The sequence below is a fragment of the Kwoniella newhampshirensis genome, chromosome 5 (genome assembly GCF_039105145.1).
Source record: "Kwoniella newhampshirensis strain CBS 13917 chromosome 5, whole genome shotgun sequence".
Lineage (NCBI taxonomy): Eukaryota > Fungi > Basidiomycota > Tremellomycetes > Tremellales > Cryptococcaceae > Kwoniella > Kwoniella newhampshirensis.
Genome location: NC_089959.1, coordinates 1,519,011 through 1,541,937, shown reverse-complemented (window position 1 = coordinate 1,541,937; position 22,927 = coordinate 1,519,011). Strand labels below are relative to the sequence as shown.

Sequence of the window (22,927 nt, the reverse complement as noted above, 5' to 3'; positions counted from 1 at the left end):
GTAGCTGGAGCAAAAGTCTCGAAAGGGTACCATTTTTGGTGTCATGTCTGTATTTGATAGCTTTGAAGTCGCACAGCTCTGGTGTGTGTATGACCATTGGAATGGACGATATGAGTGACAAATACGTTGCACCGGCTTTCGAATCCCGATAGGTTTTTTCCTCGGCGAGTGTAAAGTGTAATCGGATTTGAGCGACAAAGTTTCGGATAAATTACCATTACAGGACTTTGCTGTTCTTCGGCTCTTTCTTGGGCCGAAGTCGGCTCTTTTCGAGTGGTGAGAAGTAATGATGTGGGGAGAGCGGGTGATTGAATCATGAGCAGGACTGTGACTAGTGAATCGGTCGGTATCTTCCATTCCTCATCCATCTTTGATTCCGACATCACTTCACCGTACAGCTTTTGTGTGATTACAGAGAGAGAGAGAGAGCAAGCAAAATGAGCGCGACTGCTACCACTGTACAACAGATCAATGGAGGGGGTCAGACTGCTGGATATCTGAAACTGAGAGGAGGGGACGAGTATCTCAAGCAGCTCGATGAGAAAGGGGTGAGTGCGATCAGCCCCTTCTGCACCGACTGGGCCATGGGCCATGGTCCATGGTCCGTTCTACGGTTGCGTTCGCGACGTAGGACTCGTTTCTCCCGAGCATATCTTGCTCCTGGACTCGATGACCTGATCCATATTGCCCTTGTGTCTCATAACGGACATGTCACCAGCCCCCGTCCCACGACCCGCTCCCTTGACACATGAACACAAACGAGATTCATCACCTGCTGACTCGCTCTGTTCTCAATAGTTCACAGTCATCCCCGCCGTGATCGCACCTGAGAAGGCTAAAGAGTATGAAGATCGAGCGTACAAATGGTTGGAGTCTCACGGAAAGGGATTCAAGAAGGACGACAAGGAGACTTGGCAGCCTGACAAGATGCCTGCGTTCAACAAGTGAGTCGTCCTGATCCGACCTTCTCCAATCATCGTCTTCTTCTCGATGTGTTCAAGGAGAAGGGGCAAAGGGAGCAATAATCACGATCCATTCACTGTTCTCCCCTGCCATTCATCAATCCTTCCCTAGAACTATTCCCCTTCTCGGTGCCATTGGACTGGACGGAGGATGGTCTTCACATCTCGTCACCAGGTGACAGGGGGAAATAGAGCTGACCAGATCTCTCCTCCCCAGTGGAGGTCTCTTCAACCGACATGGTGTCCACCACGAGCAATTCGTCTGGGATATCCGATCAGAACCGAATCTCATCGATGTCTTTGCCAAAGTGTGGGGAACTGACGAATTGTTGGTCTCATACGGTAAGTGTTCGAGATTGCCCAGACAGCGCGTTTGACTATGAGAGCTTGGACAGCTGATACGTGTGCTCGTTCGATAGACGGAATCAATATCTCTTTGCCGTTCAAGAATGTTGCTACCGCAACTAAAACGGGTTTCGGTGCAGGTTCGCCGCATGTTGATCAGAGTCCCAACAGGACGCACAAGCACTGTATCCAGGGTATTGTCAATTTGGTGAGTTCACCTCTGCTGCATGTCAAGTCTGCTCTCCTGTACCTTCATATCGTCCTCGATGTTTCTTTTGATCCTCCATGACGTGACCTTCTGATTTGCTGACATTTGAGCACTGACCCCCCTTCTTTGCCCCTCCACAGGCGCCCAATGGTCCGGACGACGGTGGTCTCATGGTTCTTGAGGGCTCCACTCCGCTCTACTCCGAGTTTTTCGAGGCTCACATCGACCAACGACCCGCGGACGGATGGTCCTGGATGGACGGTCATGGGTTCAGCCCAGAGGACCTGAAATGGTTCGAGGCCAGAGGGTGTAAGTGGAGGAAGGTGGAAGCGGGTCCCGGAGATGTCATCCTCTGGGATAGCAGGACGGTGCATTATGGTGCTCCTGCCAAGGGCAATGTGCCCAGAGTAGCGACCTGTAAGTCTAGCTTCGCTTGTCACTCCTCAGAAGTATCGAGCAGGCTTGATCAATAGTCCCGGTCACAAACGACGTGCTGCCTGTTGGTCGAGAATAGAGCTGACTCTACCAATCCATTCACTCTATCAACGTAGACGTCTGCTACAAACCTGCCAAAAACATTCGGCCTGAGAAACTGGAAGAGAGGAAACAGGCCTTCAAGGACTACAGCGGTACTGTGAGTAGTCAAGCATCAACATGAGACCACGAGCCGCTCACGTCGCTGATCACTATATCCATAGTCTCACGATCCTCTCGAATTCCGCCTCACTGGAACCAACGTATCTGGTCCCCTTGATCCTGACGAGAAGCAGCTTCCCAAGGAGCCTGCCGTCTTGAGTGAGAGGGCAAAGAAGCTCGTGGGACTGGTGTCATATTAGGATGGTGTGTTTATGGTGACTTGGTGACTGGTGGGATGAGTTTGGCAGTTGTAATGGCGAACGTAGATACGGGATGTATTGGATCGCGGAAACATGGCAGCTGTTGCTAAAAGACATTGGACAGTATCCCCAGAGCTTGACGATTTCGGGGCCGTACACACATGAGAAGTACAATGCGTCTTTCAACTAGACACGACGAAGACACACGACGAGACTCGACTGCGCTGCTCTGCCTGCTCACAGCGAAACAAGGAGTGTACAAGTCATATATAGCTTTGTCACTGGTCATCTTTTGCCACCGAGATACGGTCCACCGTGCCTGATTTGACCAGAACATTTCCATCCAGAGACACCGTCAACTACGTTTTGTCTGCCAACTTCTCCATCGTGTCTCTCATCTGTATAGCGTCTCTCGCAGACTTGCCCATGCGACGGACAGATCACCACGATGCCTATCCCTACCCCTCCTGCCATATCATTTGACCTCTTCCCCACGCTGACCCGAGCCCAGATCGACGCCGCGAGAACGTCAGCGTGGTATGACACATTTGAGGATCTCACTTTCCCAGCTATCGTCATTGATGTAGCGTCTCTTGGAGAGGACGAAGCGTTCATCCATGTGAGTGATATTACGAATGCGTGGACAACGAGAAGACGCCAAGCAGAATGACCAACGAGCTGATGCGGTATGACGAATCAAGTGGCTGGAATCGGATTCGATCTTCCTACCAGAAGGAAGTGAAGGGTGAGTCGGCTGTCAGCTGCTGTTCGAGACTAAGGACCCTCAGCTGACTCTTTTCGTGGTTGTGAACAGTCTAAATCCCCCCTCTGCATCTTTGACCGCTGTAGAAGAAGAAGACACGGCAATCTCAGGACGACCCCGTGTCAGTTCGTCAGCCTCAGATGGTAGTTCTTCGTCCTCCTCGAGCTCGTCTGAAGCGCCAGTATATCGATTACCGGCGCTCAACGAAGCCATAAGAGATGCACTGAGGTCGTATGGAGGGGCTGTGTTTCCGAAGCTCAATTGGACCAGCCCAAAAGTAAGTCATGCCATTTTTTTATATCACGGGAGACCTAGAGTCCCCCTGATGGTCTTCGATAGTCGCTGACCTCGTTATCTTTCTGGTTCCGCTTCGCAGGACGCAGCTTTCATCCTTCCTCAGACTTCTTCAGGACCATTGCATTGCCAATCCCCTTCCGACGTCTATCTCCTGCTCAAATCGAGCGACTTCATCTCTCATGATATGGACCCCGAAAGAGCTTACGGCGAACCCGAGGGGGAAAGACCGAAGATTGAATTGGTGCTGAAACGATTTGAGGATATCAATCCTGCGAGAGAAGTCAGATGTTTTGTGCGAAACAACGCTCTCATTGGTAAGATGATTTCCTTCTCATGTATGGAGATAAGAGCAGATCGTTTACTCGATGTGTTAGGTATAACACAGCGGGACCTAAATTACTATGACCACCTGCAATCGGAAGAAACGAGATCGCAAATATGCGACACGGTCAGGGCACTGTGGGAAGACGAGATACGGGAGAACTACGGGGGTGGTGGTGATTGTGAGTGGACACATCGAACGGGGGTGGGGGGATGAGTGGCTCATTGCAGACCTGGTAGATGTCTTTGACCTATATCTCTCACCTAAATCTGCCTCGGCCAAGATCATTGATTTCCAACCATACCGTCCATCGACCGATCCCCTCCTGTTCACGTATGACGAGCTCCTCGATATCGTCGAGTCGGCATTCGAGCCCATCCCACGAGGGGAGGCAGACGATCGACCACGATTACCCATATTCAGAATCATCGAGTCTAGGGCACATCCCGAAGCGAATCGAAATGCACCAGCGTATCAGACGAATATGATGCCGCTGGAGATGATAGAGATGGGAGAAGGTAGGAATATGGCGGAATTCAAGGAGGCATGGGAAGAGGCTGTAGCTGCGGGCATGGCAGAGTGATGCGATGACCCTGACGCACTTCAATTGTCGTCGATATCCTCCGGGAAGCGAGCGGGTTCTCATACAACACATAGACATCGCAATTTGATACATTCAGTCACTACGGATGGTCCTACATCTCTGGAAGGGTTGATTCCATCCATCTCCCTCCTTACTGGGTAGTCTCGTTGGTTCCACTCCCGCCGAAGGCGTTCTTGACGCTCTGCGTAGCTTGGTTGACGATTTCGCCTGGGCCTGCCGAGTCGTTACCGGGAGTGACAAAGTCGCGAGTCTGCTGAGCGAGAGATTTCGACTCGTTAGGCTGAACGTAGGATTCGCCCCTAATGGCATCAAGCGATCAGCGAAGAAAAGCAAACGGAGGTTGGAAGGAACACTTACTTGTCAAGCTTCTGCTGAGCCTGATCGGAGAGAGACTGTTGTCCGCTGGGCTTGAGTGCGTTTCCCAAAGCTCCAGAATCGTCACGAAGGGTATCATGACCATGAGCGTTTCCGGTGATGCTGTGGGAGTGAGGCCAGTCAGCCAGAACCGAAATGTGAAGACAAGGAGCCAGGTCGCTGCTGTAGGTCGCAAGATGACTTACTCCCTCATATCCCCTTGGACGTTCTCTTTGGTCTTGTCGGCATCCGACTTGAGGAAATCGGGAGTGATGTTCTGCTGAACTGTGAGTGGCGACGCGATAATATGGTATGGTCAGCTGTCTGTCATATGACGCCCTTAGACGGGCATATACTATGTGATATTTACCGGCTTCTTCCTTGCTCTGTCCAAATGTCATCTTGATTGTTCAGTGCAAGTATTCGTTCGCTTGCTTGTAACTGTATTGTGCGAGATTCGAGTTGGATTGCAAGAATCGAAGAGGAAGAGACGAGATCTAGGTCCAACTTGACAGGCTTATATATCTTTCTACAGGCTACTGAGAAACTTGGTCGTGTGCATCCCGAGACGACAGTGACGTAGTGACATGACGTAGAACAAAGGAGAGTGGAAGAGGGGGAGATTGGACTTGATTGAGTAATGGGAACTCCACTCCAAATGGCAATGAGGGGGGGGGGGGGTGTTTCGTCCAACGTCTTGATGGCGATGACGCCATGGACGATGTGTTTGCGAGTGTCAGTGCGAGGGGGGGAAGTAAAAGGCAAGGGGACGAGTGGATGGGTGGGTCTGAAACGCAGAAGTTACAGGAGGCAAGTGTGGCATGTGTGCTGCACTGCCACATGCGATGTCGACCTACTTTCCAAAAATTGCGAGCCTCAGCTTGGGTGTCTTTCACGCTTCGCGCCACTATCTACTAATTGACCTCTGACTTGGGTCCTGAGACTTCGAGAAAGCTACCGCAGAAACGAATCTTGGAAGGATTTATAATACCGAAAGACTGTGAAGAAAGCGTGAATGAAGCTGTGTGATTGGTTTGACGGCATAACGAGTCTCAAAATCCCATAGACAAGGAACTGCGTACAAAGTAGATAACTTACTCAGTGCTGCATGCTTCCTCACATTGCTTCACAAATGGCACGTGTGACCTCCTCTACTGTATTTCGAACCTCACTGTCCTGTAGCCCACCATGTGTGCCGTGTGCTGCTTCCGGCGCCCACTGCATTCTTCGCTACATACGTCCTTGGAGGCATTCTCTTACCAGTTTCGTCCATTTACGTGATATTTGCTGCTTGTGGCCAGTCTGGAGGCGTCACGTCGATCACTTCTTGTGTTGTACTGTAGCCTCGATAAGGTTAGTCCTGCCAGGTCAGCCTTTCCCGATAATGCCTTCATGACCTCGTCCGCGACGCAACCTTCTATTGCAATAAAAGTGAGGCGGACCGAGCAGGACCACAATTGTCACTACTCAGTTCGCGAACGGTTAGAAGAGAGGTTAGGTTCGCGGTATCAACACACGATGTCATCCTCAAGAAGAATCCGAGCCCTAGAAGATCACCCAAGATCACTCACGACACCATACCTATTAGAGATTTGTTAATCAGTCGATTGATTTCTCGTTGTCTCTCTTGAATTTTATTGTGCCAAAAGCTGGGAGGTGAATGTATCTCTGTCGGCATCGTTGCTATCGGCCGTGTTGTACGGTGATGCAACGATGGGTTGATCGATGACATGCGTTCCTTTCGTACCGTTGGGCCAGTCATTTATGTCAACATCTTCTGCATGAACTGCCCATATTGCGCCCTGCTTTTCTTCAACATTCTGCTAGGTTTGTGGTTGGGCTCAGAGGTGGACATGCGATTTGTGGCGGCAAGGGTGGTGCGAATTGCGCGGGTCAGTACTATAGGATATGAAGTGTCTCTGACAATGTACGAGTAGTTGGTACATTGCGGAAGGAGAACTACGAGTTGAGCCGCTCTGTGTACAGTATGCCCTAGCAAGAAGTCTCTGACGCGTGGGTAGGTAGACCTGTCGGAGGTCGTCATAGAGGTGTTCAAAATGAGGATAGACCACTGGCGACGGTACGGTACAGAAGCGGGGGGGATGGCCACATGTATTGAGGGGATTGATTCTCTTCGTATTGTATGCAAGCTATCTGCCTTACTCTAAGTAGGACGGGAGGGTTGGGAAAGACAGATGACCAAGGCGATCTTTTGTACTGTACGTTCTAGGGCTACTGAGCCAGTGCAAAGCGATGTACGTCATCCTGCTGTATGTCGCCAGTCTGTTTGCCGTCAACATATCTGAAACTGCTTCCATGGTCTATACTATCGTGTCCAATGCCTTTCGATCGCATCGGTACATATGGGAGTAGTACGGATCACAAGGGGGTTGGTGCTTTCTCGTTGCTGCTATTTAGTCTCGGAATCTATTTCGTCCATGTTCTCTGTTCTGTGACTTTTTTCCATTGATCTCTCCAGAGCTTCTCTCTTGCGTTCTCTCAAACCAATCCAGCCTCTTCGCGATGCCTCTGAACGGCCACTCCCCTTATAGGACCACACCAGTCTGCCGTCTGACCTACCAGCGGCGTGGAACATGTAGTCTAAGGCACACTGCTTGACGTAATCGGGCGGTGTCGAGTCTCTCAACACCTTCAGAGTTAGCGCTCCCGAATCACTCATAGATCTAAGCCTTTGGAACACATGATCCGCAATGTTTCGCATTGCTCCTCTCGTCTCTTTATGTAGACTATATCCTCTCGCTTGGAGGTACACTCTTCCCCCCACTTTCGAGGATGAGCGCCCGACATAACACCGTTCGGCCACCGATTCTGTCACCTCTTGGTCGTAAAGCGAAAGCCACCACCGAGCTGCCCTTCGATACTCCCCCGTATCGGAAAACACGGGGGCTGTGTCTTGTGGTGCATGCCAGCCACCTTGAAATGGTATTGAAGAGGTGATCACTGTATTTTCATCTTGACGCGGGCCAGTCTGAGACTTGAACAGACGTCGGACGAGACCAGGAATGTCTTTTCTGACAGATTCAAGGATACGAGTCACTTCATTGTTTTTTGAAAAGTCGTCCCTGATTGCGGTTGTATCCATCGCCGGAGATGGGGATAGCGACGGATCAGAGTACGAAGACTGCGGACCTCGATTGGGATTGGGATTGGTCTCGGACGACGCGGTCGGGAGTCCCCCATTATGTTCCATCGTTCCAGGTACAGTCAAGAAAGCCGGATTCGCGTAATGTGGAATGACTTCAGGTTTATTGAAATCGTTGCTAGATGCCGAGGGTGAGATGGAGCTGGAGAATAGTCGGCCAAAAGGTGTTTCTGTAGTATGGTTGTGAAAACCCTTCTGTGAATGCACGACGGACGGCCCGTACTTCTCACCATCCTCAGAACGGAAATAGAACGACTGACCTCCGGAGGGGCTACCGGACGTTGATAGATAGCCGGCAGATTGGTCTGCGTGAGGTGATGGATCATTCGTGGCGATGCTCGGGACGTACATGTACGGAGTCATCCTGGCTACAGACGACACGTCGAAACATTGATCAGCAATTCGTGCCCACAGTGAGTGTGGTCACTTGAAAAAGAAGACTCCTCACCAGAAGTCGATACTGCTTCCCTGATCTGATCTGAAGTATCCATCCAACCGACGATTTGCTCAGTCGCACTGGATGGCTGATCCGTCAGGGCACGGTCGAAGAGGTCGGATACAACCGGTCTGATAACATCGGGTGTCTGTCGTCCTCTGGTTTGGGTGTGAGGAAAGCCTTCGGCGCCATCAGGCGCGTTGTGACTCATACTGTCTGGTCTGGCTGTGGTTGGAGAAGTGGCTAATGGAAGGTCGTTGTGGAATTGGTTGATGCTCTACAAGATGTGGAGATGATTATGGTGGAATTTTGAGTTTCGCCGCCTCTACTCTTCACAGTAAGTTATATAATGCGGTGGCGGGAGTATGAAGAAGCAGTCACTTGCTTGCGATACCGCTCTTCGCGTTGCAGTGACCCAGATGAAAGGTAAGCACGGAGCATCGTAAAGGATGTCAAGATATACGGTGTGGGAGATTCCAAGCTCAGTAATGTGTATGGACTCCCGTATTTCCTTTGCTGTCCTCAAGCACGACCGTGCAGTTCGCATAATGAGACTGCAAGTCACATTGACAGCTGAATTCGTGCATAATCAAGTCCACCATAAGAAGTCATAATAGTGATAAATGTATATGAAGAGCGACGTGAGGTAAGCTAGCAAGCATAAGAGGGTATCGAGCACAGCGAATCTCGATGTCAACCAAGCCGCTGAAGAAAGGGTATAGCTGAAGAATAAATTTACCGAGATCCGAAGTATGTAGGGGTATGAAACATTAGGGTATACTGAAGAGATAATGGACGAGACCAGACATGTTAGTCTGATGTCGAGCGAAAGCCGAGAGAGAGAGAGACGAAGCAAGTCAGGTACAACCATGAGGGGCATAAGTGTGTTTCAAGGCCCTTCTTCGTTGTCCATCCCACCACCACCGGGATACTTCTTCCCCATCCCCATAGCACCTTTGAAGCTCTTGACCCAGCCCTTCATCTTGCCACTCTCGGCTCCTTGTCCTATCCTCGTCGCCAAAGCAGATTGCGTGCCTGGGGTTCCAGGTCGAGCCTGGATATTCTGTTGTTGATGATCTTGATTCATCAGAGCTCTCAGACCCAACCTCGATGATCTTTTCTCGATCTTCTGATTGATGTGACTAGGGTCTTTTGAGAGATCGACAAAGTTCCTCTCTCTGTCCTTATCTTTGTTGGAGCTGGAATCGCCGAGTAAAGCTCGTGCCCTTTCTCGAAGCGATGCCATCGACGAAGATGGTTTCATCATCGCTTTTCCGGAACTTAGACTTCCCCATCCTTCACCCTGTCTCACTACCCCAGGCTCAGTCCTGAGCATCGCCTCGTATCTCACTCTTCGAGGTGATCTCACACCGTCCGGGGTCGTATACTCGCCTTCGTACAACTCGTCATCGTCGTCGGGAGAACGAAGCTCGGGTTGGTCTTCGTAGTACTCTGGTCCAGCGACGAATGAAGCGGAGGGGATCACGAGCAAGGTGTTGAAGTTCCGAAGATTGGATTCGGACTTGCGAAGTGGGAGTTTTGGAGCTCGAGTGGTATTTGCGAATGAGGATCGAAGAGCGGGAGTGGAAGGAGCGCCGCGGAGGGCGTGATTGTGAGAGGATGTAGCCGGAGATTTGAGCGCCACCAGATGGGCCGGATCGGCTACAGAAGAGCGAGGTCAGTCGTAGCTTTGAACACAATGATCCAATTCTGGCTACCTACGAGTATTCGACCTGGAATGGATCTTCTCCTCTTTCTTTTCGGCACCAAAAAGCTTGAGTACGTGAGACACTATCTCTTCCCATGTCAGCTTCTATTCACCTGCCGCAACAGCTGCATCACCCACCCGTTGGTCTTTCCTTCTTCCCCTTCTTTCCATGCTCTTCCATCCATGCGTTGGCTGCCCTAATCTTCTCCGCTGCTTCCGCATAGGTCATCCACTTGGGCGGAGTGGCAGGCTCGACCTGAGTCGAGCTCGTCCTCAGATGGGCAGGAACCACTGCCGCCTTGTCAGGGGTAACGCCAAATCTGTGTTCTTGCGCTTCGCCAGTGATCTCGGTAGGGATTGTGAGTACAGGTAGACCTGGTTCTCGACCTTCTGCAAGTGCTTTACGAGCATCATCGATGATATGTTCTACGTTTTTGATCCAGGCGGACATCTTGTCAAGCTTGTCATCGAGCGCTAACGCCTCGACAGACTTGGTTCGAGGTAGAGCTGATTGGGTGACTTGAGGAGTAGATTTTGGTGTCAAAGCCTTTTCATTGCCAAGCATGAGTGACGAGTTGTTGGTCATTTGTGTGGGCGAAGAAGGAGCGGCGCCGGTCTCCGTGGTAAGTGTCTCCATCATAGCCCCCGAAACTTGACGGAATCGAACCAACTTCTCCCTGTCAGAGACGACGATCTTCTCACGCAACTCAGCAAGAGGTGACTCCTCGTCCGATGCGGGGAAGATTTTGCCTGTGACCATGTCGAGCTCCGCGTGGGGTAGAGGACCGCGTCGACGAACTTTTTGCGGCGATGGAGTCGGCAATCCTTGAGTACTGGAGCGGTTCGCACGGGCTATGTTTCCAATGGTCAGTATCGTAACCTGGGTTCCACTTGTGAAGACGAAATAGCACTGACGAGGCGAGGTCAGAGGAGCAGTCGTCGGCTTTTCGGTCTTGCTCTCGTGAAAGTGCACAACTGTAGTGAATCATGAGCACTGATTACCACGGCTTGCATGAGATCTGTGCGAACTCACCTGCATCCACCTCTTTATCACCTTCCTTAATTTTGATGTCAATCTCTTCCTCTTTGACTTCAACAAGCACTGCTCTCTCGAGTCCAAGACTTCGCCTCTGCTCCTCTTTCTTCTCTTTGCTGTTTGTGATCTCAACGGCTGAGTCCAGACTCTTGGGTCTAGGAGGTTCTGGAGCGGGTCGCTTCACCGCCGCCAAAGCATCGTGTACTTTCTCCTTCTCCTTCTGTCCATGGTCCTGATGATACTGATGGGCCTTTTTGGTTCCTTCTAGAGATCGCATAGTCTTGAGTACTGCTTCATCTTTGGTCTTGGGAACGGTTGATGTGGAGGAGAGAACAGACACTCGTTTGTCTTTCAGTGTCGATGATGAAGTGGTATGAGAGAGTTCTTTTGTCATAAAAGTAGTAGAGCTTGCGCCCGAGTTCGATCGTGCGAGTGTTGCCAGCTGTGAATGGGAAGTGCGAGGGGTAATCTTCTTGTCTGCTGGGTGATATTATGACAATCAGTCCTGTCTTGACTCAATCGTGCTTGGGTAACTTACCAGCGACAGCCAGCTCTTTGAGCCGTAGGGGCTGAGCGGGCTTCAACATCTTGGTGGCTTTCGTCACTAGGGCATTAGCAAAGTCCACAAAATCATAAAGATCAGACTCACGAGTGGGGTCTTCCTGCTCTACAGCCTTGTCGTCCTTTTCTGCATCTGCTCTCGTCTTGATGATCAACTTGCTTTGTTTCTTCGTTCCTTCGACCGTCTTGATCCCGACGTTCTCCTTGTGCTCTGCGGACTTCTCCTTCTCCTCTTTGTTGGGCTTGTTCCCACTTGTGTGCTGCTTGATAGATTCTCCTAAAGCAGTGGGTGTGGCAGCCCGGTAATATGGTTCTTTGTGCGAAGTTCCGTCCTTCTTGACCTTGTGCTTCTTCTTCTTCTCCTTTTCCGGGGGTACGACTTCGGTCTTACCGCCACCAACAGTTGAGGAAGCTTGGTTCCACTCTTCTGGTGGATGTGGGACTGGTTCATCGGAAAGCTCAAAGCTCGCCGCAGCTCGGACAAAGTGAGGAGTGACGATGACACTCGGCGCGGAGGGTTGAAGAGCTGAGTGGTGGTAAGCCTGCATCGCGGTGTACCGGTATGTGGGGTCCGGTTGGATCATGTGTCGAAGGAGATCTTCAAGATCTGCACCCGGTGGTGTGATCAGCAAGGGTCATCTTGGTCTCAGGACAGGTCTCATTAGAGGTGGACGGAACTTACCAGCTGGCATCTCCCATGGACCGATCCATTGGCCACGCCTTGTTCGTTCATAGTAGACCATAAAGTCCTCAGCTGTGGTGAACTCTTCCTGGTCTTCCTTCTCAAACGGTGTTCTACCAATGAGGATCTCAAACATCGTGATCTGTCCCACCAGCATGTCAACGCTGAATATTTTATCAAGAGAGACAACCCACTCCAAGAGACCAGACGTCAGAGGTACGTTCATCGTGCGGCATGCTTTTCGCTCTCTGTGGGTCCAGATACTGCAGGAGCAAATTCACATGTGTCAGCTTCGAAGTAGCGACGCCATGATCTTTTCGCGGCTAACACTCACTTCTGGGGTACCCCAGTTGAGTGAACTGAGGAAACTACCTCTCGAACCGACTTCCCACCTCTGAGCGAACCCAAAGTCGACCAAGACGGGGACATCGTTGTGACTCAGCATCACGTTGGCGGGCTTGATATCGTTGTGAGTGATGCCTCTCTCGTGGAGATACCCGACCGCAGATGCCAGCTGTCGGAAGTACGGTGTAGCTCGAGAGGGGGGGAGGCATACTGGGATGAGCTCGGCAAGGTGTGGCATGATGACCCTGTGGCACAAGGGTGAAGATGTCAGCACTCACGCGGTAGCTCAATACTCTGAGATATGACTCACAGAGCGTAGCTTGGGGTGATGATGAATGCCTCGAACTGGATGATACTTGGATGAGGCTCGTGTCGAAGAGATCTGATGATTTTCATCTCGCCCCAAAGTGCTTTTACACGAAGCGCTGTGGTCTGCAACGATATTGGATCCTATCAGCATGTTTCATCCAAGCGAGTAATGTATGTTGATCGGAAGGAAATTCACTTCTGAATTAGTTCTGTGGACCAGCTTGATCGCCACTTTGCCACAGGCACCACTTCCTCCACCAGCAGCCGCTTTCCTCCCAAGCTTGACCACCATCCCTTGAGCATCTCCATCTCCCAGACGGCTCGCTCTCGGACGTTTGGGTTTACATAACCATACACTTCCCCAGTTCCCGAATCCTACCTCGGAGATGAAAATGAATCGGTTGGCGAGTTGCTCGTCGGTCAAAGAGAAGATATCATCCACTTGGGAAGTCATAGCGTATATGTGGGGATGAGCAGGATGTTCGTTTCTACCTCCACCGCCAGCGGGAGCATCGATCACTTGCGCGCTGTTGGTGTCTCTGTGAGTGTACTCCTGAGGATATTGCCACCTGACTGATTGTTGTTGATTGTCACTGACATCAGTATCTGACTGAGAAGAAAGAAGTGAATGCGCGGAGTGATTCGCATCGAGTTGATGAGAGTGTTGATACGCGACCTGATTTTCGTGCGTGAAGGCGATACTTGCCGGAGATTGAGTATTATATGAGATCGTATCGAACTCGGGTCTCTTGATCGGGGGACCTGGACTGATTCCAGGACTAGGACTGGCTGAATCGTATGTGAACGCTGAGCGAGAATCCGTTCGCGCCAGATCGCGCGAGAACGAGTTGGTAGATGTGGTGGTCACGACGGTCGATGTTGAAGATGCGAGATTAACGTTGGGTTTGGGGTGAAGAGGAGAGTAATGAGTGGTAGATTCAGGAGTGGGGTGTTTGGGATGCGGAGGGGTGAGGCCAAGTCGCAGTCGAAGTTTGGATTTGGGTTTGTGCAGTGTGGGTTGAGAAGATACCATGACAGGCATGCTGACTCTGACGAAGAGATGAGGAAGTATCGATAGGACGTGAGCAATGCGGCAAAGGTAAACCAATCAATCGTCGAAGCAGTGCTGCGCGGGTGAGATGAAAAGACAAGTAAGATGGTTGAGAAGTTCGTCAAATAAGCGTAAGAGAACGTAAAGGTCGTCAACGTTTGAGACCAAGAGTATGTGACTGTGTCAATGTGAGCACAAGTAAGTGAAGGCGAAGAGCAAGTCAGCAATGAGAGATACGAAAAAGAAGAAGTGGAATATGAGCAAAGGGGGGCATGATCAAACCTGGAAAGTGTTTGCGCAAACAGCGTATGCTTGGGAGGGAGCACGCTTGGGACCATTTGTTTACTCTTTGCTCTTTCCACCTTGACTTGTTTGCATCCTGCGGTCTTACCCTTGAGATGATGTTGAAGGACGAGTGTACAGTAGAACGTCGTTCAACTTGTCACCCCGTGTTTCGAAGAGGAGGTGTGTGCGTCGATGACTTGGTGTTTTCTTTCCTCGCGTCGATTCAGATCAGTCACGTCCGCCAAATCGCCACACCGCCACACCGCCACGCCACACAGATGCAACTCGACTTGACGCGTCTCCCTGTGTCGATGTGTGTAGGACGAGCGGCGCGTGTGTGCTGTGAGCGGGTCCAAGGACGCTGTTCTGATCACTCCCGAGCGCAAACGTGTGTGTCCCAGTCGAGCATGTTATCAGCCGACCAGAAGGCATCAAGCGGGGTTTGTATCTCAATCGAAGGATGATGTCCGAGCTGACGGCGGGGAGCTCCGATGAATACCCTGTGAGCTTTGACCACCGCGTTCTCGGTCTCTCGTCCTTCAGATTTCCCTTGACGTTGTCCTCGTTTGTTGGAATTGGAGCCCACTAGCTCTCTCGAGCCGTCGGACCGGAACGTATGCACGACCCAAAGTCGTTGTGGCACCTACCCTATTCACCACCGGAGACACCTGAATCCATACACAGGTAAAGCTTTCGAACGGGTACAACCTCAGATCTATTCGCCTATTGCTTCCTCCTCACTCTCATCCATCTCACCAGGTGAACTCATTGGTACCGCCCCGGGACCACCACTCGACGCTTCTGCTGCCCTCGCTCCACCTCCGTTGATTTCCATGAACTGCCCCGGATCTCTCGGTCGAGGAGTGGCCGAGCCTGATGAGGAACCTGACGAGCTGCGCAGTGATGAGTTGGGAAGAAGCTGGGCTTGAGACTGGGGCTGCGGATTTCGAGCGGTGTGTTGAGACCTGTTTGCGGATCGTCAGAAGTAGGACATCATGTGCGCCGAACGGTGCACCCACGGATTGGACGACGAGTAGTCGCAATGCACGTAAGCCCGCAGCACGCCGTCAAGACTACACTGACGTCAGCGTCGGTCTTTCTAGGAATTCAGTGACTCACCTCTCCAAGACACATCTGGTACGGGGGCAAAGATGGTTCAGCGCAGATATAAGCGGGTGATTGCAAGATTACTGACTGAATGGTCTCCCCGACATCGTGCGCAAAGTGCAATGAGCTCGTTCTCGGCAAAATCACATCAATCTCAACTATCAGATCATCGCTGTAGCAGTACCAGGTCAGCTTCGAACCCCCACCTTGTTTTTCCAACGACGGACCCTATATGATAGCACTCCACATCTGCGATCTCCATGACCGGGTTAAACCTTGTGGCCAAGTATAATACCCTTGTGACCTGATCTGGTGAAGCGCTTTTACCCGACACTGATGTCATGGCCCTTCAGCCCAGTATCGCGCCGATAGGGTGAAATCATCTTACGATTATTGAAGTTCTGAAGCAAAGTCTTGACCCACTCGAATATGATGTATAGCGACAGCACCATACCACCTATCGGGTCAAGCAAGTGCCATTTGAGCAGCGATCCGACCCACTGTGGATTAAGGCATCAGCGAAAATCGCCACCGGAAACGAATCTGCTCCTCACAGGGAAAGCAAGAGACATTGTATTAAAAAACACATCATTCTCGGCATCTTGTGCAAGAGCTTGAACGCCTGAAGACGGTATACGAGAACACCAAACCCATCTTCAACTCTGGTCAGCTCCTTCTCGACATACCTTGTAAGATGCAGCTGAAAGCTCACAGAACTGCTTTCACCGCTATTGTCGCAAGCATTACACTGCGAGATAGGTTAGTATGGTACCACAATCACCGCCTGCGCTGTACTCACACGACACCTAACAGACTGACATCGACTTGACGATCCTCCGATGGCCCGATTGCTCGCTGGAATGACTCAATGAAGACTTGCACGAAGGACGCAATCATTGCGACAGAAAATACCAGCTGTCGTGAAAGGTCAGCGCGGACTGTAGATTGAGTTCTTTCCGAAAGACGTACCACTCCGAGAGGTTCGAACCGTCTCTTTCCTGCTGGATACTATATCCGTGCATTTGTTAGGACCCTTTGCTCTGCGATAAAGAAAGTGGACATCATACTGACTTTGTGCTTGTCACTCTTGACACCGATTGCCCAACTCGTCCCCAGAATGATGAAAGTGCTCAATAGATCCAAGGCCGAATCGACAAGGGAGGCAGTAAGTGATATCGACGATGAATGCAGAACCGCAAATGTCTTCCCCGCAACGAGTATGATATTGACAATGGTGTTAACTGTACCATGATCATAAGCCATTGTTCCTGATGTGCCAACGGACCAGCCAGCTGTTGAAGTCCGCAAAGAGTGGGAACTCACTGTTCAGAGCTAATCTTGCCAGCTTCTCCCTCCTCTCTTCCCGCTTGTCAATCCCCAATAGTCCCGTCTCTTCTCCCGGATCTTCCCCGTCCCCAATGTCGTGTTCACGCTCTATCTGAGCAACCTTGCTCTGCTTGACTTGCCATGCGCTTCCTCGTCTACTGAATCCCGGTGATGCCACTTCTTCTATATCTTCGAACCTCTGCGAATACGTTCGAGCGGGTGAGAAGGAAAGTGCGATGTTCTGTGGTATAGAACCGGAGAGAAGGGAGTCGACTTCCAGGTAATGTTTGTGCAGTAGAGCTAGATTGGAATAATATGGTCGTAACTATTATGCGAGATCGCTTCCTTCAGCTGAGTCTGTGATTGCAATGTTTCGAAGAAAGCACCAAGAATGGACAGAATCTACCTTCTTTGGCAGCTTCTTGATCTCATCCTCGTCTATGGGTATCTCATCAAAGTCCAAGCTTCTCTCGACCTCGGAGATGATCCCACCGGCATGAGCCTCCTCAAACGTCATTCCTCTACCATGATGCACTCTCTTCGGACCTGCTCCCGTTCCATTTGGACGGTTTTCGGTCCCATACCCATTTGTTGTCGTGGCGTAATGTACACTTGATGAGCCGTGAGCTGGATTGAAGAAATATCCGCTGCTGTTGTCTTTGTGGTCGTCTGATTGCTTGGGAGGGCGAAGAGTCGGCGGAGATGCCTTGCCATTCGGGATAGAAGACCGGGAACGAGGGGTTGCCATTGCAACTATCAAAGAGCTGTGAAGCGAAATCAAAGAGGTTCAGGTGAGCGAAGCTACCGTCCAAATGTGTCTTTGAGTATGAAGGATCTGGAAACGCTCACATGGAAAGAGCTTTGAACGAAAGACGAGGGAATGAACGAGATAGAACGACGCTCCTCGTGAAAATGCTCATGATAATCAGGGGGAGAAAGAGATCCGGTCAGTCACCCCATAGGCCGTAAATAAGCGTCATATTACGTAACTCATGTGTTAATCTCGGTTGTATCAGAGTGGTAACTGCAAGACTCGTTTTCATGTTCGTCCTTTGTCTTCCGCACTTCATTTGTGATTTGCCAGTGCTACGTTCGGATTCACGACTCATTGGATAGACTGTCAATTGTAGATCTCGGTCAATCCTCTTCAGGCATTCATGCCTTCCCCTCCCACACCTTTCCACCTACTTCGAGCTCATCACGCCCCGCTCTCGGCCCTTCACTTCAATCCCTCCAACACCCTCCTATACTCGGGCGACCAAGATGGGTTTATTTCGATACTAGATCTGCGGGTGAGAAGAGTCGTGGCCTATTGGCAGGCTCATCAAGGTGGAGTGCTAGGTGTTGAAGAATGGGAAGGAGGTCTGATCAGGTGAGCTGTTGTATTCCTGTATTTACGCAGGAGAGGTTAGCTGACTCCAGTGTAAATGTGTACAGTCATGGTCGAGATAACCTGATTCATTTCTATCATCCATTGAGAAAGCCATATATATCTTTTGGTATATCTACGAATGGCAAGAATCCGAACGGAGCTTTGGAACTCAAACGATCTCTACCTACCAATGCGCTCAACTTTTGTCGATTCTCACTCACTGAGATACCCAGTGAGGATGGTGAGAAGGGAAAGGGAAGGGAGAAGCAGGCTATCATGGCAGTGCCGAGCTTGACCGATTCTGAGCTTGTGAGTGGTATAGCTCGAGTAGTCCAGCTTGAAGTTACGAGCAGAGTCGCAAAGCTGAGAAGTCCTTCGCCATAGATTGACATATATCATGTCCCCTCGTTGAGAAGAATACATGCCTCTGTAAACATGCTCTCGAGAGGCCAACAGCATGTCGCAGCATCCAGTACAGCACAGTCAGATCCTACTCGGTCTGGCAAGTCTGCCTTCAAGTTTATTTCTGCCTGCTCCCGATTGACATGCTGACCACCGTCTTTGTAGGCCTCGTGATGTCTCTCCACGTTACCTACCTTCACCAATCCTCGCGTCTGGCTTTAGCGGCGGGGTACGAAGATGGTCGAGTTGAGCTCTTTGCGACTCCATCATCTTCTCTTCACCGGAACTGGGACGCCCGGATGTCTACTGGTCCTCCGGTATGGGATAGATTATGGGTCGGAAAGGGACACAATGAGGCTGTCATGGGTATGGCGGTGGATAGCGATATGAGATGGGGATGGTCGGTTTCAGCGGATCACAGACTGGTGCGGTACGATTTTGAGAAGGTGAGTCGTATTCTCAATTAAGCAAACAGCACGATGTGGTCCCCGCAGGTGAACCTATGCAGAGATATGTTGAAGCTGACGCTCTTTTCACGCACAGGTCCTGGACGACAAGGCGGTCTCGGTGGAGCAAGATGTGATAAAAGCCCACTTCACGAAGCAGATAGGCAACTCGTCTGTAGCCATTTTACCTGATGGTAGGGTTGTAGCTGTAGGTGGTTGGGATGGCAAGTGAGTCGCACCTGGAACTGTACCTTTCAGCAAGCTGATCTCGTACGTGGTCCTCTAGGATTCGACTCTTCTCCGCAGCGACATTCAAATCTCTCGGCACCCTTTCGACCCACCGGGACACAGTGCATGTGGTGACTTTTGCCAACCTTCGTCCACCTCCTATACTGGGCAACGAAGGCGACACTTCAGATATTGATGAGATCAGCAAAGACCTGGCATCTACTCTGGAGCTGGGAGGCGGAGATGAGACTATCGCTTCTAGCGAAGAAGAAGATGAGGAATTGGACGGAGTGCCACCCAGGGAAAGATGGTTTGCGAGCGGAGGGAAAGATACCAAGGTGGCTCTGTGGGGATTGATGGACTTCTCTGCGCGGGATCAGGCATAGGCATGACTTCTTGTCATTGTATTATAGCTCTGCATAGCATTAAGCATGGACATGATAGCACAGCATCCGTTACACTGAGCTCAGGGATCGCCGAAAACGACCTATTGAAAAATATGGGGACTCCAAAATAGAAGTCGCGTCTTTCTTTCACGGGCCAAGAAGTTGAAACATGAAACACAGCAATTGACAGATAACGTTGTCACCACCGCTACGGCTCTCATTGTTCTCGTCACGTTCATCGAGGGTCGTATTTCTCATCAATCGTTTGAATGATCACAAAGCCGGGCAATAACACCTGATATCTGTTTGGTGCAGACAACGCGATTACCTACCTTTGGTGAACACGATCCGCGCACTCCATTGATCTCCCTTTCAAGCCAGAACAACGGACAGCTCACGCCTCACGTTTTGACATTATTCGAGTGGCGACGACGACAACAACAACAGAAGAGTCGTTGTCATCGAGATCTACATAACAGTATCTTGAAGACCTTCGCTACTTCCCGTGTGTTTCCTAAGACACCAAGGCGCCATAGACATCCGTCTTACAACTGTCCTCTCTAGCAGAGCACAGCCTGTTCGTAGGAGACGTAACAGAGATGGATCCGCCGTACTCTACTTCAACACCTTCAGCGGGTACGCCCAACGTATCACATCCTTATCCGCCCTCTTATCGATCTCAAATCACTTCATCGCCCTCCACTCCCCCCCCACCTCCCGCTCAATCTCTACATAACCCTACCTATCATCAAGGCTACCAACCACCGCAACCACCTCTGTATCCCTCGTCCGACAATCCGTATCATTCTTCCAATCTGACAGGTGCTTCCGCAGCCTATTCCCAGTACGATGACTCGAATGGAGGTAGATTCCATCGGACCAATTCGGACGAATCGATTCATCCTTCGATACCGCTGAATAAGGAACATGTCGATTGGGAAGCTGGCGATAGACCGGAAGGATGGACGAAGGAGGATGAAGATGCGGAAAGGGAGTTTCTGAAGAAGGGGATGATCGATTGGGTGGAGTTGAGATCTTGGAGGTTCTGGATAAGGAAAGAATGGTGGTGTGAGTTTGGTCTTTGACTCTGCTCTCTCTGCTCCCTCTGCATTCCCCCCTCTGTATCTCTGCCAGTCAAACGGACCAACGCAATCGAACGTGTCCCCAAAGAATACGCTGACCAGACATTAACTCACTCTCACAGTCTACTACATTCTTTTTGCCATTCTGGTGGTGTTAGTGTGTCTCATGTCACTATATCATGACGACGTGAGTTGCTGTCTCGGAGGTCACAGACCGACACTGATAATATGCACACAGATTGTCAACTGGTTGACTCCTGTCGCAAATTGGATGAAGGCGTAAGTGTTCTACCTTTGTCAGCGGAGGGCATCGCTGTGCTGACTGGTTGCTACCATCCAGATTACCCGGAGGTTGGGCTATACCAATAGGTGAGCTGCGACATGCTAGCCTAAATCGTCACTTCCAGCTGATGTTCTTTGATTCAGCTATCTTCTTTGTCATCTCATTTCCTCCTCTATTCGGCCACGAGGTAAGTCTCGTCCTCATTTCTTGGATCATATGAAACTACGCTTTGCTGATCATTTCACCACTTTCTCCTTCTCGCCTTCGTATACTTGTCCTCCGCGTGCTGTTCGATGACCGTTGATTGTCTCGCTCTACCGACCCCCACAGATCCTCGCCATTCTCGTGGGAGCCGTATGGGGTCTCTGGGTCGGGTTTGGGATTACAGCAGCTGGCACTTTTATCGGTGAAGTGGGCAATTTCTACGCTTTCAAGTATTGTCTTCGATCACGAGCAGAGAAATACGAGAAGAACAACGTAAATTACGCTTGTATGGCGCATGTGGTCAGGGAGGGAGGATTCTTCATTATCTTCGTGGCGAGATTGAGTGCTATACCAGGGTGAGTTGGAGGAGTTGCTTCCGTGCAACAAACGCCTTGAGACTGACGGCGCCCGCACTCCATCGTTGCAGCCATTTTACGAGTGAGTGTTCTTGTATCCGTTTCTACTGCGAGCAAGATTGCCTGAGCTGATCAATTCTCTGGTGATGCCAGCTGCCGTATTTGCGACATGTGGAATGAATATCTGGATCTTCATGATAGCGTGCATTCTGACCATGCCGAAGCAGGTGAGGCACCCGTTCAATTACGCCATTTCTTTGCAGGATGAAAGATTTACCGGACGCAATGGCTGACACTGTATCTTTCACCCAGCTCATTGTGGTCTACCTCGGTGTTCTGTTCGAGAACAAAGATAAAAGCTCGAAGGACAAGATCATCTCGCGAACGGTGCTTGCAGTTGGCTTCTGTGAGTGGTCACAATCGTTTTGAATGACGTTGGTCCCCGGAATTGCATTTCGTGATTGTGTCTTTGAAGTGACTCGTTAACATTTCTCTTTCTACAGTGGTTACCATTTGGGCAGCGTGGTATATCTGGAGGAAAATGCATCAAGCTCGAGTACATGTGTGGCGTAAGCGAAGGTCAGTCTGGGCTTCACCGCCCAGTATCTGCGAGATGGCTAACCTGACTATGATGGCACCTACAGGATGGAAGCAGCTTCGAAAGGAGTCACCCTTGATCCTTTAGCCCAGGCCCGCAGAGCAAGCTATAAAGAAGAATTCCAATCGCTTGAAAACGGGACCACCGATCGTTTGGCTGTCGGTCATTCGCATTCGGTGGATGTGGAAGATGATTCGAGGAGTCCTATCCTCTTGTCTCGTAGACATCAGAGTTATCAGAACCCTTACGACATTCGGTATGTTTCTCGCTGCCTCATGCGTCCCGGACCACCATGTCTCCTTCCATGCCCATTGATCGTTCTTCGCTTAATCGTTCCCCACCTTAAAACGCCGGGTGTGATAATGGAGGAGCTGACATTCACCATCTATATCTATTTGCATATGACCAGATATCAAAGTGACAATTCCATGTCAGTCTACGATATGCACGACGCCCCTCCGCTCCAAGAACAAGATATCAGCTACGGCTATCGCCCATCGTTTACTGCCAGATTCCCGAAATCCCAGCCGACAGGTACCGGTCAAGGGGTGAGACGAGAACCGTCGAAAGCTCCCACCGTCTACTCACATATGGAGGAAGTGGGACCGACGGCTGCGTTCCCCGTTCCCAGTCCTGCTCCGCCACCGCCCTCGTTCTCGGCAAATGCAAATGGGGGGAATAGCGGATATGTATGAAGTTGAGCCGGTATGCGGGAATTAAGTAAATGGTAGAAGGTGCTGTGTGGTCGCAATGATGATATGCCGAAGAAGGACATGTGCAAAATACGGATAAAGGAAGACACTTGTCACGGGGTATGTATGTATGTATGTATGTATTGATGTATACCCATCTTCCCTAGTGCACTCTATT

The 22,927-nt window shown here is 50.6% G+C and overlaps 8 protein-coding genes across 8 annotated transcripts; 4 read left to right on the top strand and 4 right to left on the bottom strand.

The window, feature by feature from the left end:
* Window positions 1–437: 437 nt before the first annotated feature.
* On the top strand, window positions 438–2,351 carry IAR55_003125 (uncharacterized protein; the record flags this gene model as incomplete). Its single annotated transcript, XM_066946234.1, has 7 exons — window positions 438–548; window positions 799–944; window positions 1,180–1,304; window positions 1,382–1,515; window positions 1,656–1,932; window positions 2,067–2,149; window positions 2,214–2,351. 7 exons carry the CDS (start codon window positions 438–440, stop codon window positions 2,349–2,351), a joined length of 1,014 nt encoding a protein of 337 aa, XP_066803735.1.
* Window positions 2,352–2,799: 448 nt separating this feature from the next.
* IAR55_003124 (uncharacterized protein) lies at window positions 2,800–4,316 on the top strand (the record flags this gene model as incomplete). The annotated part of the gene is made up of 6 exons (XM_066946233.1): window positions 2,800–2,970; window positions 3,053–3,096; window positions 3,166–3,391; window positions 3,491–3,725; window positions 3,786–3,908; window positions 3,964–4,316. The coding sequence occupies 6 exons, from the start codon at window positions 2,800–2,802 to the stop codon at window positions 4,314–4,316; spliced, it is 1,152 nt and encodes a 383-aa protein (XP_066803734.1).
* A 151-nt stretch (window positions 4,317–4,467) lies between these two features.
* On the bottom strand, window positions 4,468–5,092 carry IAR55_003123 (uncharacterized protein; the record flags this gene model as incomplete). Its single annotated transcript, XM_066946232.1, has 4 exons — window positions 4,468–4,636; window positions 4,695–4,814; window positions 4,898–4,976; window positions 5,062–5,092. The coding sequence occupies 4 exons, from the start codon at window positions 5,090–5,092 to the stop codon at window positions 4,468–4,470; spliced, it is 399 nt and encodes a 132-aa protein (XP_066803733.1).
* A 2,009-nt stretch (window positions 5,093–7,101) lies between these two features.
* Window positions 7,102–8,501, bottom strand: IAR55_003122 (uncharacterized protein; the record flags this gene model as incomplete). The annotated part of the gene is made up of 2 exons (XM_066946231.1): window positions 7,102–8,222; window positions 8,303–8,501. 2 exons carry the CDS (start codon window positions 8,499–8,501, stop codon window positions 7,102–7,104), a joined length of 1,320 nt encoding a protein of 439 aa, XP_066803732.1.
* Window positions 8,502–9,179: 678 nt separating this feature from the next.
* Window positions 9,180–13,964, bottom strand: IAR55_003121 (uncharacterized protein; the record flags this gene model as incomplete). The annotated part of the gene is made up of 12 exons (XM_066946230.1): window positions 9,180–9,952; window positions 10,013–10,081; window positions 10,137–10,850; window positions 10,914–10,973; window positions 11,032–11,514; window positions 11,573–11,638; window positions 11,684–12,202; window positions 12,278–12,419; window positions 12,472–12,540; window positions 12,612–12,867; window positions 12,933–13,054; window positions 13,128–13,964. The coding sequence occupies 12 exons, from the start codon at window positions 13,962–13,964 to the stop codon at window positions 9,180–9,182; spliced, it is 4,110 nt and encodes a 1,369-aa protein (XP_066803731.1).
* A 1,018-nt stretch (window positions 13,965–14,982) lies between these two features.
* On the bottom strand, window positions 14,983–17,448 carry IAR55_003120 (uncharacterized protein; the record flags this gene model as incomplete). Its single annotated transcript, XM_066946229.1, has 13 exons — window positions 14,983–15,232; window positions 15,287–15,340; window positions 15,387–15,401; window positions 15,463–15,546; window positions 15,602–15,707; window positions 15,763–15,874; window positions 15,929–16,028; window positions 16,087–16,122; window positions 16,174–16,289; window positions 16,344–16,382; window positions 16,446–16,615; window positions 16,698–17,025; window positions 17,107–17,448. The coding sequence occupies 13 exons, from the start codon at window positions 17,446–17,448 to the stop codon at window positions 14,983–14,985; spliced, it is 1,752 nt and encodes a 583-aa protein (XP_066803730.1).
* Window positions 17,449–17,857: 409 nt separating this feature from the next.
* On the top strand, window positions 17,858–19,534 carry IAR55_003119 (uncharacterized protein; the record flags this gene model as incomplete). The annotated part of the gene is made up of 6 exons (XM_066946228.1): window positions 17,858–18,072; window positions 18,138–18,381; window positions 18,457–18,574; window positions 18,640–18,920; window positions 19,018–19,148; window positions 19,207–19,534. The coding sequence occupies 6 exons, from the start codon at window positions 17,858–17,860 to the stop codon at window positions 19,532–19,534; spliced, it is 1,317 nt and encodes a 438-aa protein (XP_066803729.1).
* Window positions 19,535–20,133: 599 nt separating this feature from the next.
* Window positions 20,134–22,752, top strand: IAR55_003118 (uncharacterized protein; the record flags this gene model as incomplete). The annotated part of the gene is made up of 12 exons (XM_066946227.1): window positions 20,134–20,602; window positions 20,739–20,803; window positions 20,855–20,895; window positions 20,957–20,985; window positions 21,043–21,086; window positions 21,230–21,459; window positions 21,531–21,541; window positions 21,613–21,686; window positions 21,772–21,865; window positions 21,963–22,038; window positions 22,104–22,313; window positions 22,467–22,752. The coding sequence occupies 12 exons, from the start codon at window positions 20,134–20,136 to the stop codon at window positions 22,750–22,752; spliced, it is 1,629 nt and encodes a 542-aa protein (XP_066803728.1).
* Window positions 22,753–22,927: the final 175 nt, after the last annotated feature.